The 17133-nt window shown below is 42.3% G+C and overlaps 1 protein-coding gene across 9 annotated transcripts in view; it reads left to right on the plus strand.

Annotated features, from left to right (window-relative positions):
* Window positions 1-17133, plus strand: part of TNRC6C (trinucleotide repeat containing adaptor 6C) — an 88575-nt gene that overhangs the window by 61957 nt on the left and 9485 nt on the right. For 5 of the 9 annotated variants that reach the window (XM_052687750.1, XM_052687747.1, XM_052687748.1 and 2 more), the window contains 12 exons: window positions 921-1087; window positions 1984-2064; window positions 2779-2836; window positions 3043-3188; window positions 7724-7897; window positions 9146-9292; window positions 9716-9835; window positions 11078-11161; window positions 11480-11711; window positions 13312-13479; window positions 14676-14867; window positions 15016-15159. In XM_052687750.1, coding sequence (XP_052543710.1) covers window positions 921-1087; window positions 1984-2064; window positions 2779-2836; window positions 3043-3188; window positions 7724-7897; window positions 9146-9292; window positions 9716-9835; window positions 11078-11161; window positions 11480-11711; window positions 13312-13479; window positions 14676-14867; window positions 15016-15159 — 1713 coding nt within the window. The remainder of the gene's footprint in view (window positions 1-920; window positions 1088-1983; window positions 2065-2778; window positions 2837-3042; window positions 3189-7723; window positions 7898-9145; window positions 9293-9715; window positions 9836-11077; window positions 11162-11479; window positions 11712-13311; window positions 13480-14675; window positions 14868-15015; window positions 15160-17133) is intronic. The other 4 variants (XM_052687749.1, XM_052687751.1, XM_052687755.1 and 1 more) reach the window with 2 other exon arrangements.

The following is a 17133-nucleotide window of genomic DNA, read 5'->3' on the forward strand; positions in this document are numbered from 1 at the left end:
GCAGGACTGAAGGAAACCTGTACTAGGGAGAGAAGAAACTGAGCTCAGTCGAGATAGGATCAACTTTGGTAAGGGAAGAAGCACATGAAAGTGACTGGCCATGATGTTACTCATCCATTAAACTGAAAGACTGGATATGTGCTTCAGCTGTTATGGCTGCTCACAGGCTCAGGAGCACCATGAGCTGCTTTCTGGTTCTTGATTTCTAACAAAAGTTATTTGATAAAAATCTTAAGTCTCCAACTGCCCTGAAGGCTGCAGGTCTGGCTTTAAACTAACGTTCAGGTTGTGGTAATCTTTAAGTCTTACTGCTGCTAAATGCTGCAGTGAGAGACAGTTAAAAGTCCCAGAAAACCTGAAAAGAAGAACGAGAGGTCTTAGAATGAGTAATCCCTACTTTAAGCAGAAGAAACAATAAAACAGATTGAGCTGACGCAGCCTTGTCATTTACTGTACAGTGTTCCTTGCAGCCTGCTTGCTCCTTTCAGACCTCATTCTTCTATGATGTGAATGCATTTCTGGCCATTAGTAACCTTGCAGTTTGGTTTTGTTCAGTGGAAGAATGTGGTGGCTGAAATTGTGAGATTCAGTGAAAGCAAAATTGTACACAAGTGTGTGGTCATACTTCTGGCTCCTTGTTCCTAGGAGGCGGGAAGGGTCGCAGATCTCTCTTGCTTAGGAGAAAGGAAGATTTGCCATTGCTGGACTTTTTCCTTCTGTAGCTCTATTTAGAGCACTTCTCTTTTTTGTTAGCTTCAAAGGAGGAGTCCTTATCATTTAATGCCAATTAAGCTATTTGATGAACCTCTATATCTCTTGAAAATACTTAAACGTTAGCATGTAGGCTATGGTATAAAAGTCTATTTCTGTAAAATTTGCATAAAATTGAGTCTGATTTTTTTCTCCCTCTTTCCCTCCAGCTTCAAAATCTATGCAAGAAGGCTGGGGCAGTGGTGGGGATGAAGTGAATCTCAGTACTAGTCAGTGGGAAGATGAAGAAGGAGATATGTGGAATAATACTGCTTCACAAGAAAGCAGCTCCTCCTGTAATTCCTGGGGGAATGCCCCAAAGAAAGGACTTCAAAAGGTGAGAAAAAATAAAGATGGTCTCTGGGAATGAGTAGAAGTGCAGCATTTCTGGAATTCGTTGTTAGAAATGTTCTCTTGCATTACATCTGGCAATAAATACACCCCTGCACCAGAACACCAACGCAGCTCACTGCTTCCATATTGGAGTACAGCTTACCTTGTTTCCAGGGCAAGTCTGAAGAAATGGTGATGTGCCAATGGGAAAACTGTTATGAGGCCTTCAGCCACTTTGTGTGGTGCTAGAAAACAAACAGTAGTTTGTGATGGAGTAGTCCAGCAAAAAATAACTATTTTCTGTATGGAGAAACAAGTAGATAACTTTAAGGTTTGTATAGGTATGAGAAGGAAGCAGTTCTGTACTGATGGCACGCTTAAGCAAGGCCATACCCAGTTACATTAGAATGTCTTCTGTTGTGTGTACCTCATTCCAGGACAAGGGAAGCCTGGAACTTGCAGAAATGGGGGATGCATTTAATCAGTCTGCTTACTACTCCATTACCCAACACAGATGTGATCAGCGTAATGATTTAGTCAAGCTTGTCAGATTTTTTATTTCATTGTGGTTCTCTGCCAAAGATTACCATGAAATACTTAAATTCAAAGGTGGCTTTAATTCAGTGGTCATCCAGTCAAATAGGAAGTGGCACATGGAGCACCTGTTGAACAGAGGTGGAGTTTGATGATGATTGTAGAGTTTGGATAATTTGTAGGGGAAGGGAAAAAAAAAGTTGCAATGATTGTAGGGTTCTGAATACTTCTTAAATTAATGTACTGATATATCTTGCAATAGTATGCATTATTAACAAGAAAAACTGCTTGTGTACTTGATTTACATCTCATTGGTACGGGTATGGGAAGCCAACCGTTAATGGAATCTTCTGCTTGTTTACCAAGGGCATGAAGACATCTAGCAAGCAAGATGAGGCCTGGATCATGAACCGCCTGATAAAACAGCTCACAGATATGGGCTTCCCTGTGAGTAGTGCTCACAGCTCAGCACGGAGCTGAGCTGTTGTTAGAATGGTAGAGTCATGGAATGGCCTGGTTTGAAAAGGAGCACAATGATCATCTGCTTTCAACCCCCTGCTGTGTGCAGGGTCACCAACCAGCAGCCCAGGCTGCCCAGAGCCACATCCAGCCTGGCCTTGAATGCCTGCAGGGATGGGGAGCTTGAACTCCTTGTTTTTCAGTGTTTCAAACTGTAACTACAGAAAGATGATGCCGTGTTCAGACTGGGAAGCAGTTCTGTTACACAATTAGAAATTTACTTCAATTTCAGGAATCTGCCATAAGCCAGCAGAGTGCTCTCTGAGATTGCTTGATGATATTTATAGAACTTAGGAAACCGAGAGTTTTATGGTGTTACTTTGAAATTTGGTGATAATTCCTTATTAAATAGATGAAACGAGAGTAAAGCTGTATTTTTAAGGATGGGCACAGAGTAGTAATGTTGAAGTTAACCATAGAAAACAGGAAGAAATTGGAATAACAGAAGACCATGGCTTCATGGTACACAGCTAACAAACTGAACTGCTGTGAGAATTGGTCAAAGCAGAAGAAAAATACATGCAGACGTTTGTGTCACTGAGTAAATACTAAATCCAGAACTATGATGTGTTTTCTCAGTTTTCTTTGAAATCTTATAAGCACGATGAGTTCTTGCCTTAACGTGACCTGTATTTTTGACAGAGAGAACCAGCGGAAGAGGCCTTGAAGAGCAACAATATGAATCTCGATCAGGCCATGAGTAAGTGTCTCTGCAACTGATTTTTTTTTTCCCTTTAATGAAAAAAAATACCCCAAATTCATGATTCTGAGAATTTGATCTTGTCCAGTTCAGCTCGATGACGTGTTTTTACTGAGGGTTTTTGCTTTTGTAAAAGGAAGCACTGATGCTGGCAAATTCACTGCCTTTGTGCCACCTTCTTGAATCCGTTTTCCTTTTCTCTGAAGGTGCTCTGCTGGAAAAGAAGGTGGAAATGGACAAGCGTGGAATGGGAGTGACCGACTATAATGGAATGGTCACCAAACCCCTTGGCTGCCGCCCACCACCAATCTCCAAAGAGTCTTCCATGGACCGCCCCACCTTCCTTGACAAGGTAGGTTCAGAAGTGTGAGTGTGGTACACAGGTTAAGGCTGTACACTGGAGAAATACCATTGAGTGCTACTGAATGCTGCAGGGTTTTAGAGAAGTCAGCAATGAGGAGCTGAGGTATTTTTAAGTCAAAGAGCAGACAGTCGTAAACAGCTTCTCAGATGAGCTTCCTTTCCTGTGGTCACATACAAATTTTCCAGCACTGTGCAATGAATGAGGAGGTTCAGGCGTTAGTGGTGTCCAAGATTCAAAGTGCCTAAAGAACAGAATGTAGGGAAAAGTGCAGCCAGATCTTCAGTAGGAAATGGGAGTGACAGCCTGACGCAATGCCCTGCGAATAACTCACCAAAACACCTCCCACCCAAAACTGTTCATCAGGAGTGAGCATTCTGTGCTGCCAGTCTTTATTTCATGAGTTATTTGAAATGTCTGTAGAAGTTTATATTATTTTATTTTTCAGTTGCAGAAAGCAGTGCCTTTTTTACGAGCTGTGCTGAAAGCAGCTCATTTTACATAAGCTATTTAGAGGATGTGAGACAGGAATGATACCTACTCTTGTTAACAGACTCTATTAAAAACTTTATTGACCAGGAATAATCATTCTTTCCAATTGTCCACCCTTCTTACAGTCTTAAGTATAGCATTATGGTTGAAGTTAAGATGTGGGCTGTGACAGATCCCATGTACTGTATTAAGAAAATCAGCACAGCAGTGCACTAGGACACTAGGCATCACTGTGTGTCCATCATAGCCTTGCTCCCTAACATCAGGCTTTACCTGGCTCTTCTTCTCTTCCTGCCACTTGAAATTCATCCTTAACAATAACCATTTGTTTGTGTCCAGCCTCAATGAATGTGTTAATTGAAAGATCCCTCTCATCATGGAGGTCACAGAATTAGTGCATGCATGCCAGCTAGCCTTTTCTTCTCTTGAATAGCAATGTCTTGTGCAGTAAATTTATTGCAGAAGGGAGGGGTGTGTTATGTGCAGTGTAACACATAATTATGGAAACATATGTTAAACACAGGTATTGAGAAGGGAGTACTAGAATGATTAGTATTCATACAGCAAGTAAAATCTGTCAGTCTAGGCATAATCTGTCACAGTACTTCAATATGACAGAGGAAATAATCCCAAACTGTATTTGTTAGTGTTGAGCAACTTGCTAAGTGAATTAAACAAATAACGGCTTCTTCACTAAGAACAGATTTTTTTCCCTATGATATTCTCTCTGTATTTACATCTCATGACATTGGAGTAGCTCTTCTCCAGAGCCTTTTTGTCCTTCAGGTTAATGCTTCAGAGCACAAACCTGGAGCTGCCTCTCTTTCTGATCAGGTCATCGTTTCCGTGGTTGGTGCCACAGCTGCACAAAGCAATCTGGCTGACATTCCTCATTTTACCTATTGTCTTGCCCTTATCCTTTTCCTCAGCTTTAGTCTTCCATGAGTTATGCAGGGTTCTTCTTCAGGAAGTTGTAAGCTAGGTTACTGTGCTCACTGCTGCCTCAGTCAGCTGATTGTGTCAGCACTTAACTCATGTATTCTTTATTCTGTGTCAGTCTTTGGCACACAGTGCTTTGTTAATTGCATTGCTTTTTCAGGATATTATCTTATCTTGCTCTGTAACACCATAAAAAGAGAAAGGAGAAAATCCAGTGGCTTTGAGAAAACAAACATCCAGCCTAGCAGTACCCCGATACGTGATCTCAACCGTATTACCTTATACTTGGTGGCAAGCATGCTGTGCTTAGGCATCAGGTTTGCTTGAAGATGTTGTGTGATGTCTTCTGGAGACATCAGATTTGTAAGAAATGCATGTAAGGTGTTCCTGGCAGCATCCTGGAGGACAGCAGAAATGAGCCTCGTGTGTTTCATTGGCTCTTTTCTGAAACTGTCTGGGCTCAGGTACTGCTCTGGAGCACTAGAACTCAAGTTTGGTGTGTTTTATTTTGTCATTTACTTTGATCCTCTACCTTCTTTTTTTTTTTTATGCTTTCCCACATATCACCAGCATAAAATCCCGTCTTCCTTGGCCTGATGCTGCTTGCAAATATCCTCCCAAATTCTTGAGCATGTAGGAAATCCTCTCCTTAAAAATTAAGCCCCTCTTCCACTGTTGTTTTGGTCTTCAGTCTGCTTTTATTCTCTGCTGTTGAGGTGTAAAAGTCTTGGTGGTTGTTCACTGCCATCATGGTTTTCCACAAACACTCTACTTGCCTGCACTGTTCTCTTGTTTCTAATACAAATATAGTGTTGGATTTTTTTCCAGCCAGTTCCTCACATTCTGGTCCCGCTTGCCGTTCCCAAAAGTCAGTTTTTTTGCCTTTGGGATAACAGATGAGGTACTTCATCCTTACACAGGACTGCTTTTTGAGGTCCTTCATTCATGAGGTGACAGTTATTGTAGGCACATTACTGCCCAGGGACCCAGGAATCCTCTGCTAAATTGTCCATGGCTCGTAGCACCAAAATGTCTTAACAGTGCTTGCATTCTGTCATATCTAGTACATGGAACTGTTGTGAGAGACCTTCCAGTGTCCTGAAAGTAGTGTTTTGTTGGGCATAAGGATGGTGCATTTTGTTCAATAAATGTAGAAGGAAATACTGCCTCTGGTAGCATTGTGCAGCTGTGTCAAGTCCTTTCCATGAAGCTAAATGCAGTGAAGGTATCACCTGGTCTGGATTGAGAGTGGCTGAATACTTGATGTGAAATGAATTGATTTCGGCCCCAGCTGTAGGGCACAGAGTTGTGCAGCAGTCTGCCTCTTGCATTAAGTTAAATTCAGAAAATCAAACCCGAGTGAATGCAAACAGTGTGTTAGAAACAAAACCAAAGACACGAGCTGTAGGTCAGCCAGAGAACACGCTCAAGGTGACGGTGGTCTAGAGCAGAACAGAGCAGAAATCAGATGCCCAAATCTCTAGCATGGCTGTTCTCCACCTCCCCGAGCAGTGCCTCATTCCAGAAGGAGGAAAAAGAATATCAGTGGGACAATATTTGAGTAATCTGGGGCATGGGAAGGGATTGCATTGGTCTCTTTTGGTCAGTAGTTCTGTTCACAAAGGAAACAATGGCACCTGGAAGAGAGTGCACACAGAGCTTGAAAAGGTTTTCACTTTAAAGAGAGAGGGGCAGAATTGGAAACACATGTCTGTGATCAGAGCAGAAATCCTTGAACCTGTTACTGTCATGCAGGCTGCAGTTGTTTGTAGAGTGTGACTGATGTCCAGTAGAATGTAAAATATCTTGAGCTGAAAGGCCTTGGGGATATCATTAGAAAATATCAGTGTCCCCCTAGGACAGTCAGATAGCATGTCAAGTGTCAGTGTGCCTGATAGCAGAGAAACTTTCTTTGCATCAAAGGAGAACTGTTGAAAATGCATTTCTCAAGATTATCTTAGGAAGTGAAATTTCCTGAGATCTGTGCTGCATGAGGTCGTTTGTTTGGGTATCTGCTATGAGGACAGGGCTGCTTTGCTAACAAAGGAGGATTGGATTTAACGACTGATCTAACCTAACTCCCCACCTGTACAAAGGCCTTTCTTTGCACTGAAAACATTGCTTGAAAAACACCAGTCTGGTACACTGCAAATGAAAGGGCTTTGCCCTCTGCCTGCTTTTGGAGCCGTGCTTTGTACACCAGCACTGTTTGATGGTGCCTGCTGCAGGCTGCCCACACATCAAAGCCCAGCATGAGAGAGAGCTGAGTGCCCCACCACAGTGCTGCCCACAGTGCTACCCGCTAGACTGGGGGTGATGGGATGTGCTGTATTTTCTGCTGTGCTGTCTGCCCCCCACGGGGGCTGCTTTATGTGCATCACACCCGTGTTCAGCCCTGGTTCCCTGCAGCCCCGTTAGGAAAGGGGCTCCTTATGTGCCTCCTCCAGGGGGTTTGGGCAGTGCCTTCATGGCTTTCCCAGCACGGCCACACAGACAACATTGTCAGCATTGGTTTTAAGTATCTGTGCTCTGTGGGTGCGGTAGAGTTTCAGAGTGGATATTAATAAGTCACCGCTCTGAGAATATTAAAAGAGGCTCATGTGTCTGAGTTAGGAAAGGGGATTAATGCAAAAATGTTTTCTTACAAGCAGAGCTGTGATGTGGAACCAAATGCAGGCTGGTGTCAGATTCACGTACTGAGCCTATCAGGGTTAGCAGGAGCATTGCACTGCCTGTCTGTGCTCTGCTTTTAATGCAGACCTCCCCAAATCCTGTGAGGTCTCTCCCCATCCCAGCGCTAGCGAGGGGCTGCCTGGGGCTCTGGATGGCTCGAGCCTCCTTTCCTGCTGGGAGGTGGAAGAGGGTGGTTGTGCATTTGTGGATTAAGTGCGACAAAGTAAAGAAAAACAGTACCTTAATGCTGTTTCTCTTTCTCTTCTTCCTTCACCCCATGCTTTTCATTCCCATCATTCATACCTCTTTTTTTTTTTTTTTTAATATACACCCATTTTTGTTTTTTTTTACTCATCCACGCCCCTTTATATTCTCATGGGCAACTGTTCTGTGTGCTGCTCACTCCTGGGCACTGCACGCAGCTCACCCTTTCTTTCTCCAATCAGGATGGCGGCCTAGTGGAAGAGCCCACTACTTCACCATTTTTGCCTTCACCAAGCCTGAAGCTCCCCCTTTCAAACAGTGCACTCCCTAATCAGACCCTGGGCGGGATTGCCTCAGGGCTGGGCATGCAAAACTTGAATTCTTCTCGACAGGTAAGGCTGTTCAGAGAGGTCACAGCTTGAGTTGCAGCGCTCAGACTCGCAGCTTGCACCTGTCCCTTCCCCTTGGAAATGGGGCTTTGAACTGAAAATGCACACAAACTCTTTGTTCACTTGAAATACCAGTGAAGAAGCTACCTGCTGTGTAAACATTTCATGTTATTGGACATAAAACAACTGCTTGGTTGTAATTAGCCTACTAATTACACGCATGCATTGAGAAGACGCTGTAGTGTTATGGATTTATACCAGCAAACCCTGATGTAGCTCAGCCTTGATTGATGTGAGGTTTCTTTTTTGAGGCACTGCTAATTGTCACAGACTTTAAGACAGAGACATTGCTCTGATTCATCCCTCCTGGCTGGAGTAATTATTCAGTGATGAGATGGGTGAGAAGTGATGCGGTTTTATTTATTCATGTCATAAATGTCAAGGCAGCTCACAGCTTTGACAGGTGGTAGGAAAGGAGCCGAGCTTTCTCTGGTCAAATGCAGCATCGTGCAGGAGGGAAGTTTTGGCCCCTGGATAGAACTGAAAGGACAGGAGAAGGGAGAGGAGGTGAAGGGGAAGATTCGTAAACACAACGAGATGGAGAGGTCATGGACTGCTCTTGTTTGTGTGGAAGTTAATTTTGCCATATAAATTGAAGTACTAGTTACAATAAGGAAAAAAATATATATATATACATATATTGTTCTGTTGTGGCTTCTATTATGCATATTCTAAGTTAGTTTTCTAAAGGCAGTACTTGTTCAGCACTTACAACCCATTACGCATATCGGAAGAGGAGGCAGCTCTAATAGCACATCTATTATCAGTGGGTTTGTAAAATGAATATGTATAAAAACTTCTGGATAACGTAATGGTTAGAATGTGAGTTCAATTACTTCATTATCCTGTTTTCTTGCATAAATACAAATATTTTTGTGAGTACTTTTCACTCTTCATCTTGTGACCTCCAGCCTTATGCATCCTTATAAAAGAGATCTTCACCTTCAGCTGCCTTTTGTTCTGACACCTGTACAAAGTTCTGGCAGGTTTGGGGTGTTGTTGGATGTATGGCAGTGCTTTCACTGCCTGATCCTGAGCCTTATTATCAGCAAGGCTTCTCCCAGAACAGTCCTGGATTCTTTATCTGTGCCAGTCACAGCCGCTGGGGATAAAGGCTGCACGGATAAGGAACTCTGAGCTTCTGTGTTGAGTGAAGCGTTTCAGGGCCGATGTCTTTCTTGTCCCGTTCAGATACCGAGTGGCAATCTGGGTATGTTTGGCAATAGCGGAGCAGCACAAGCCAGGACCATGCAACAGCCGCAGCAACCGCCAGTGCAACCTCTTAATTCATCCCAGCCTAGTCTTCGTGCTCAAGTGCCTCAGTTTCTATCCCCTCAGGTGAGATGGAACTTCCAGTCTTATGTTCTCCCTTTTCCTGGAATTCTGCGTGCTTTCTCCCCTGCACACTCTGTGGTGATCCTGAGGCTCTGCAGCCATTAAGCACGTTACATGGTGAAATGTTCTTCCCTGGGTGCTCTGTTATCTGTGTATGCAGATTCTCTCGCTCCTTTTTGCAAAAGGCAGTGTTCCTAGAAAGCTGAGGACTTCATTCTCTTTTTTCTTTTACTTTCTGTAAATGCACGTGTGAGTGTTGTTACTAAAACCTACTTAGAGCCTATTGGTAATTTTTTTAATGATTTATTACACAATTATACAATAGTAATATTATTCACCTGATGCCTTGTGACACTTTCTTACATCTTACACAGCTACCAGTGTTAAAAGTGAATATACAGTGCTTAATACACTGCTCTTCTTTAGGTTCAAGCACAGCTTTTGCAGTTTGCAGCAAAAAACATTGGTCTCAACCCTGCACTATTAACCTCGCCAATTAATCCTCAGCATATGACGATGTTGAACCAGCTCTATCAGCTGCAGCTGGTAAGTGTGAAAACCTGGCAAGTAAGCTCTAAATGTGAATGGAAGGCATGAAGGTAAAATGGGAGAATAGCAACTAAATCTTTAAATGGACATGGCAGATATTTAAAGCAATTAGATAGTGATTTCCTTGGAAAAGAAACAAAACCATGGTTTTTGCCTCAGGCTTTGTGGAATAATTATCCTTTACAGCATATCAGGGGAACTAAAGTGTCTTGTTGCAACTGTATATTATCAAACAGCACTAAATCTGCCTGTTACAGTCAAACATGTGCAACTCATTGACCAACTGGGAAATTAGTGTCACAGCATAACAAGACAGAAAGCTTGGCAGTGCCAGTCACCTGAGTTATGTAAGAACTGCATTCATTACCTCAGTAAACAATAAAGTGCGTGGTGCATTTCTTGTTATTAATGGTATGAACGTTGATCACGCTGCAAGGACTGCTTGCTTTTGGAAAGTTGTGTATCTTTGCTACATTTGCAAATATATGTTTTATTTAATCACGTATTATAGGTCTCTTTAAAATTTATATTCTGTGCCAGCAGTTCGTTAGTGTTTGCTTGTATTAAATATATAAAATTGTGGTTGACAGACCACCTTCATTGCTGATGTCATGTGCTAGTCTAACTCTTCTCTTAGTAACAAGATTTGGTATTTCATGTCTGACCATATGTCCCAGTTTTGAGAAGCACAGCTCTGATCTCATGCCATGACGTGGGTTGGACAGTACAAAGCTACCTGGGAAATACCTGTACAGAACTCCTTTGGATTTCGAATTCAGATGATTCAGGGAAATTATACCTTGCCCAGTGAATGCCATTAAAGTTATGGGATTTTTCTGGAGTAAAGTCACACAGCTGATGAAATGCAGTGTGCTATCAGAATAAAAAGACTAATACAAAATAACTGTTGATATTTACCCAATTTGGATAACTTTAGAATCTTTTATTTTGTCCTTTGTTTGGCACATTTTTCAGAAGGAAAGCACGTTCCTATGTTGAATGAATCCATATTGCTGGTGAACTTACTGAGTAGCCTGTTTGATTTAAAGAGAAACAGTGCTGAACTTAAATGCATTGTGTAAAACATTCTTAACAAGATCGTTACATTTGCTTCGTTGTGTGTTTTCAGAAAACTCCAATGCTTCTTCCCTACTGTGTGTCATACCAGATCAGCTCAGGCAAGGTTGTTAGGGTTCTTGTATATGTTGGAGTCTCTGACCTCTGGTTTCCGTCCCGTAGGCGTACCAACGTTTACAAATCCAGCAGCAGATGTTACAGGCTCAGCGTAATGTTTCCGGACCCATGAGACAACAGGAGCAGCAAGTAGGTTTGACTGCCAATTCAATTCCATCATCAGAGTTTGGCTTGAAAAGCTTAAAGAGATTGAACATGATACCAAACCAGTTAGAGCTTCCTTAGGAACAGTAATATAGTGCATGGTTTGAGTACTGGGAGGTGAAGAGTGCTGGGGGGATAAAGCTACTTACTTCACAGCACTCAATTGTTGGAGGAAAGCTCTTCAGCACTTAATTCAGTCAATTTTTATTTGTAAAGAGATCTATCTAAGGGTAGAGAAAGGCATAAGAAATCTTAAGTCATTGCGAATTGAGCAGTTACTGATCTGTTCTCTTTTGTTGCCAGGTTGCACGTACAATCAATAACATGCAGCAGCAGATCCAGCAGCACCAGCGCCAGCTGGCCCAGGCCCTGCTTATGAAGCAGCAGCCTCCCCCTCCACATCTATCTTTGCACCCCTCTGCAGGCAAATCAGCCATGGATAGCTTTTCACCCCATCCCCAGGCTCCCGGCCTTCCTGACCTGCAGACCAAAGAGCAACAGTCTTCACCGAACACCTTTGCTCCTTACCCCCTTGGTATGTGTTACTCCTCAAAGCAGTTCCGTATGCAGAAGGCAGAGGGAGTGTTTGTCATTATTTTATCCTCCAGCATGAGCTCTACAGTATAATAAATACAAAATAAATGTGTATTAAATATTGTTGAAATGCCTACACAAAATTGTGGCTTTGATACCAGTGATCTGTATGCTTTGCAGAACAGAAGATTTGCTAATTACTTATCTAGGTACATAGCCCTGAATGTGAATTTAATACTAAAATCTAAAATGAACAAATATTATCTACGAACAGTCACTTGAAATCTCCTTTCCACTCTAATCAGCACTGGTGAATCATCAGCTTTGGTCAGTGTATTTCAAGACAGATCCAGATGGGTTTGATGGAATGCAGTGTTGTGGAGATGATTGGGTGTTTTGAAAACATGGCTGCTGAGTTTAAAATGCAATTGTTTGGCCAATTTAAAGGCATGATTCAAGAGACATCTTCAAAAATATAACAGCTAGCTTCCACGAAGTGGTATGTGCACGTTGTTAATGCAAGAAATAATCAACTTGTGTTGGATGAAAAGAGATCCTTAAACATTAAGAATCATTTATTTGCTCCATGGGAAGTAGGATACTGGAAGAAAATTGTCCAGGAGGTTTGTGAAATCTTCACTGGGCATTTTGTGGTAGGTGATACACAGATCTGTGTCAAAAGAAATGTACTCAGAGCCTTGAGGTGGTGACAGAAAAACCCAAGACCTGTTCTTCATGACTGTTTGTGCATGCCATGGACTTTATGAAGTAGGGGAATTAATGTAATAATCTCTTTGTGCCTCTGTTTATGCTGTATATGGTAGAATTGCCAAGCTTTATCTTCCATTCAGAAGTTAAGAAGGTGGTTAGTACCACTATGGGGAGCTGTTACAGCAGGGAGCATCAGAAGGCAGAAGAATTTGCAGAGTGTGAGAGGTTCTTACCGTATCAGCTTCCTGAGATCTGCTAGCATGCAGGATTGTGTATCAAAAAGGGTCCAGATCTGTGTCACTGAAACAGATTAAAATGATTCCCTACTTATACATTACACATATACCTTCTGAAAACCATTGGGCTGGTTTTTTTCAATCTACTTCTGTGAATATGTGAATACCTGCTCCGTCAAGTAGCAGCCCTCTGTGTTACCTTTGAGTCAATTACTTGAAGATCTTTTAAACGTTGCTAGCAAAACAGAGCAGCAGACATCACAGGAGGACGCTGGTGAGACATTCGGATACTTTGGCTCAGCAGTGGAATGTTGCAAATTCTTCACTGGTTTAAACTTAGCATTCCAGTGCATTCTTTGAGAATGCCTTTTGTGGGACAAGGAGAGAGACTGCAAGTAGAAATACCAACAGATAGAAAATATATCCCTACCTTTTTGGTTTTTTTTCTTTTTAGCAATACTTTAATATTTTCTGAATTCTTAGGGATGTTATTCTAAATTAATGTTCTGGGAGCAGATTAAAAACATGAATATTGAATCTCTGTATAAATGTCTAAAAAGACATATTTAATAATTCCTTTAGCTGGATTGGTAAGCAGAGAGACCTTAAATCCTCCAGTGTATCAGGGATGTCTAACGACCTGTTTTCCTTCAGCTGGACTGAACCCGAACATGAATGTAAATAACATGGACATTACTGGTGGTTTGTCAGTGAAGGACACTTCTCAGTCCCAGTCTCGCCTTCCTCAGTGGACACATCCCAACTCAATGGATAATCTGTCTAGTGCTGCTTCTTCTCTTGACCAGAACTCCAGCAAGCACGGTATGTCCCGTTCAGTTCCTAGGTCGGTTTGGCTTTTTGGGATTTGAGTCACACTGCAATTATCAATCTTTTCCCATTTTGCTCATTTCTTTGAGTGCTGGTATGTGGTACAGAGCACCCTTTAAGACATTTTTAAGATTTCTGTAGCCACGTTGAAATTTTTGCACATAGAACTTCTTACAGGCAGACCTTTCTGGTTCTTTCATTCAGGGAATTTTATTGCTGGGAACTTGGAGTTCGAATAAAACAAGCCATTAGTGTTTGCAGCATGTGCAAGTATTATGTTAGAACACGATGCTCTGTTAACTCTCTCGTATCCTGTTTTTTATTATAAGCAGTGTGAATTATTGCTCTTTCACAGCAGTTTCTTCTTTTGCAAAAAATAAACTGTAGATACTCTACTGCTTATGCCCAGTTGTCGATATTTCAAATCACAGAAACATGGAATGGCTTAGGTTTGAATGGGCCCTAAAGATCTTCTAGTTCTTCTCCCACTGTCGGCACATCTGGGATTGCCCCGAGCCAAGTGCAGCAGCACCTTTGCACATGGCCTTGTTGAACCTCATTAGGTTCTCATATGCCCACTTTCCAAGCCTGCTCAGGTCCCTCTGAGTGGTAACTCTTCCTTTCTATTGTGTCAGCCACACCACTCAGCTTGGTGTCATCAGCAAAGTGCTGAGGGTGCACTTGATCCCACAGAGATGTTGAAGAGCAGCAGTCTCAAGATGGTTCCCTGCGGGTCCCCACTTGTGGCTGGCCTCCACTTGGACACAGAGCTGTTGACCAGAGCTCTGTGATGACCATCAACCCATCCCTGCTTCAACTGCCTGTACTTCTCCTTATCCCTTGGTTTGACCAGCAGGGCATTGCTCTGCTGTGCTGTCAGTAGCAAACACCTGGAAAGTGACAAGAAGGGGACGTGCCTGCAGTGATATTCTGTAACATGCTGCCTCAGCAAATTCCTATTTACCATCACTATGATTATTTGAATTACTTACTCTCCTTCTGGCAGTAACCCGAGTTCCCTTGGCTAGCTTGAGAGTCTGGATCTTACCAGCCGTGTACTTCATAGGTATAATGCTTAGGTTTCAGAGGCTGTTGCTTATTGTGTTTATATTTTATTACTTACTGGTGAAATCCTGTCCCCCAAATTAGTCCAACTCCTAACCAAAGCCTTTCCATTTCATTCACTACAGGTGCTATTCCTGGAGGTTTGAGCATTGGTCCTCCGGGAAAGTCCTCCATTGATGACTCTTATGGCCGCTACGATCTGATTCAGAACAGTGAGTCGCCTGCCAGCCCACCTGTAGCTGTTCCTCACAGCTGGTCACGTGCCAAAACTGATAGTGATAAGATCTCCAATGGCTCCAGCATAAACTGGCCACCAGGTAACAAAATGCAGAGCGTTTGTGTTCATCTGATGTCAATGAAGTGCATTCTGCATTGCATTTATTGAATCCCTGTGCCTGCTGATAGGAAGAATTAAACTTGGGAGAACTGTGACTTTATGTCTTGTTTTTATTATATTTGGAACAGAATTTCATCCAGGAGTGCCATGGAAAGGACTACAGAATATTGATCCTGAAAATGACCCTGATGTTACTCCTGGAAGTGTTCCAACAGGGCCTACCATAAACACCACGATACAGGATGTTAATCGCTATCTTCTCAAGAGTGGAGGTAAACACACGCATTACTTTCACATCTGTATTTACTTTCTTCTTTCCAACAAAGTTGACTATAATATGAGTGTAGGATGTTTTTTGCATGTAATCCTTATCTACAGAAGCCTCTGCTCTGAACTTTCACTCACAATCCACAAACACACTGTATGGGAATGTGACGTTCCTGCTTTTCCTTGGGAATGCAAATATTTTTATGTTGAGAAGGGCTGCAAGATGTAACATAAACTTTTGTGGTCACTGGAAGTTTTTATAACATATATAATTCCTACCAATTTGTTTTGAACAAGATTCTTCTCTCCCTTCTGACCAAGCCCCTGCACTTCAGGAAACACTTAAGAAGTCACAATAAAAAAGTTCCACAGCTGTGGAGGCAGCAGGCTTCTGTCACATGTAATTGTGGCTTTGTTAGGAGATCGCTCGGGAACATAAATTAGAGCTGTTCTATCCCCAAAACCATCAAAGACAAAGAGAAGGGGAAAAAAGAAACCAACAGGATTAACTTGTAAACTACAATTTCTCAGTGCTATTTCCATTCGCTTTGTCTTGGCAGACAGAACTAGAAGTATTCTGTAAGAGAACAATAAACCACTGGGACTATGCAACTTACTAGCTGGATGTACTGGAAGGGGATTGTAGGAAAGATGGCTCGGTTTAATTGTGATCAGTGTGCCTTAATAGGCAAGTTCTGTATGCTCTATTAAAATAAACACTATTATGGACAGGAGTATTATAATCAGGCTGTCAAGAAGGAGCTGTCAGGATTTGGTTATGGTGGATAGCTAGGTCTGTGATACCTGCAAAGCTCCTAAGTCAGAATTCAGTCAGAAACTGGTTTCCAGCTCTGGAATGTGTTAGCTCAAGTGAAGGGATGTGAAATACGAGGGAGGAGGGTTTTCCACGGCCTTGAGTGATTTTGTGTTGCCTCTGAGATGTTCCTTATGCAGGTCGTCTTTACAGAATGTAGGTGTACATCACCTCTGTCTGTATATAAGTATATAAGTCTGTATATAATCTGTCTGTGGAATGAAGAAATAGTTGCTCCACTTGTAGAGGGTCAATATAGATGGTCTTTGCAGAATAACAGTCTGTTGGGAGACAAAACCCCATGAAAAGCAGTAGCTGCTGGGGGTCCATAATATGCTTCCTTACCCTGTTGGTTTTTATCTTGCTAAATAATGAATAATATAATTTTAATGCAAAGTGTAATTGCTGAGTTTGTTTCTTTATGCTCACGTAACCTGGGTGTTTGTTTCTGCCCTTGCTGGTACTCCTTCAAACAAAATGAGGATTTTCATGACATCCTGCCAGGAAAAGGCTCTTGGAGTTCTGCATCTTGGATGTGGCGTTCACAGCTTGTATGAATAGAGCTGAAATCCCTACACAGGGTTAGACTGTGGCTGCTACACTGAACAGTTAGGCAACACCAAAGTGTTGGGTTTGGTGGTTGTTTTGCCCTGGTTTTTAATGATGCTTTAGTCATGGGCAGCCAGGGCTGCTTTCAGCTCTTTGGGCATATGGGGCTCTGAATGTAGTGTAATTTCTTGACCCCCAGCCTTCCTCAGGGATGTCTGTGTGGGGAGTAGATTATTTCCAGAGAGGGTCTTAACAGGGAGTCATTTTGCATGAGTCTGATGTCTGTATGTCCATCTCAAGGAGCACAGTGAGTCTGGATAAGGTGAGGTTGCATTGGTTTCTGTTCCAGTTGAGTATTCGTAGCCCTTTGGACTTTGGTTGATCTGTGAGGGTCAAGATTGCCCTTTAATTTCCTCTGTTGTGCCCCAGTGGACCACTTTGTCTTCTTCCAAAGAGCTCTCCTGTCTTTCTTAGTCAGGTAAAGATGTTTCAGTTTCACAGTGCACCTGCATATGTCAGGAATGATAAGTCACCTGGGATACATACTTAATTTTGTTGCTGGCTAGAGAGAATATCTGCACTTCTTCTGGTCTTTATAATGAACATATTTTATTTT

The sequence above is a fragment of the Tympanuchus pallidicinctus genome, unplaced genomic scaffold (genome assembly GCF_026119805.1).
Source record: "Tympanuchus pallidicinctus isolate F22 unplaced genomic scaffold, pur_lepc_1.0 scaffold23, whole genome shotgun sequence".
Lineage (NCBI taxonomy): Eukaryota > Metazoa > Chordata > Aves > Galliformes > Phasianidae > Tympanuchus > Tympanuchus pallidicinctus.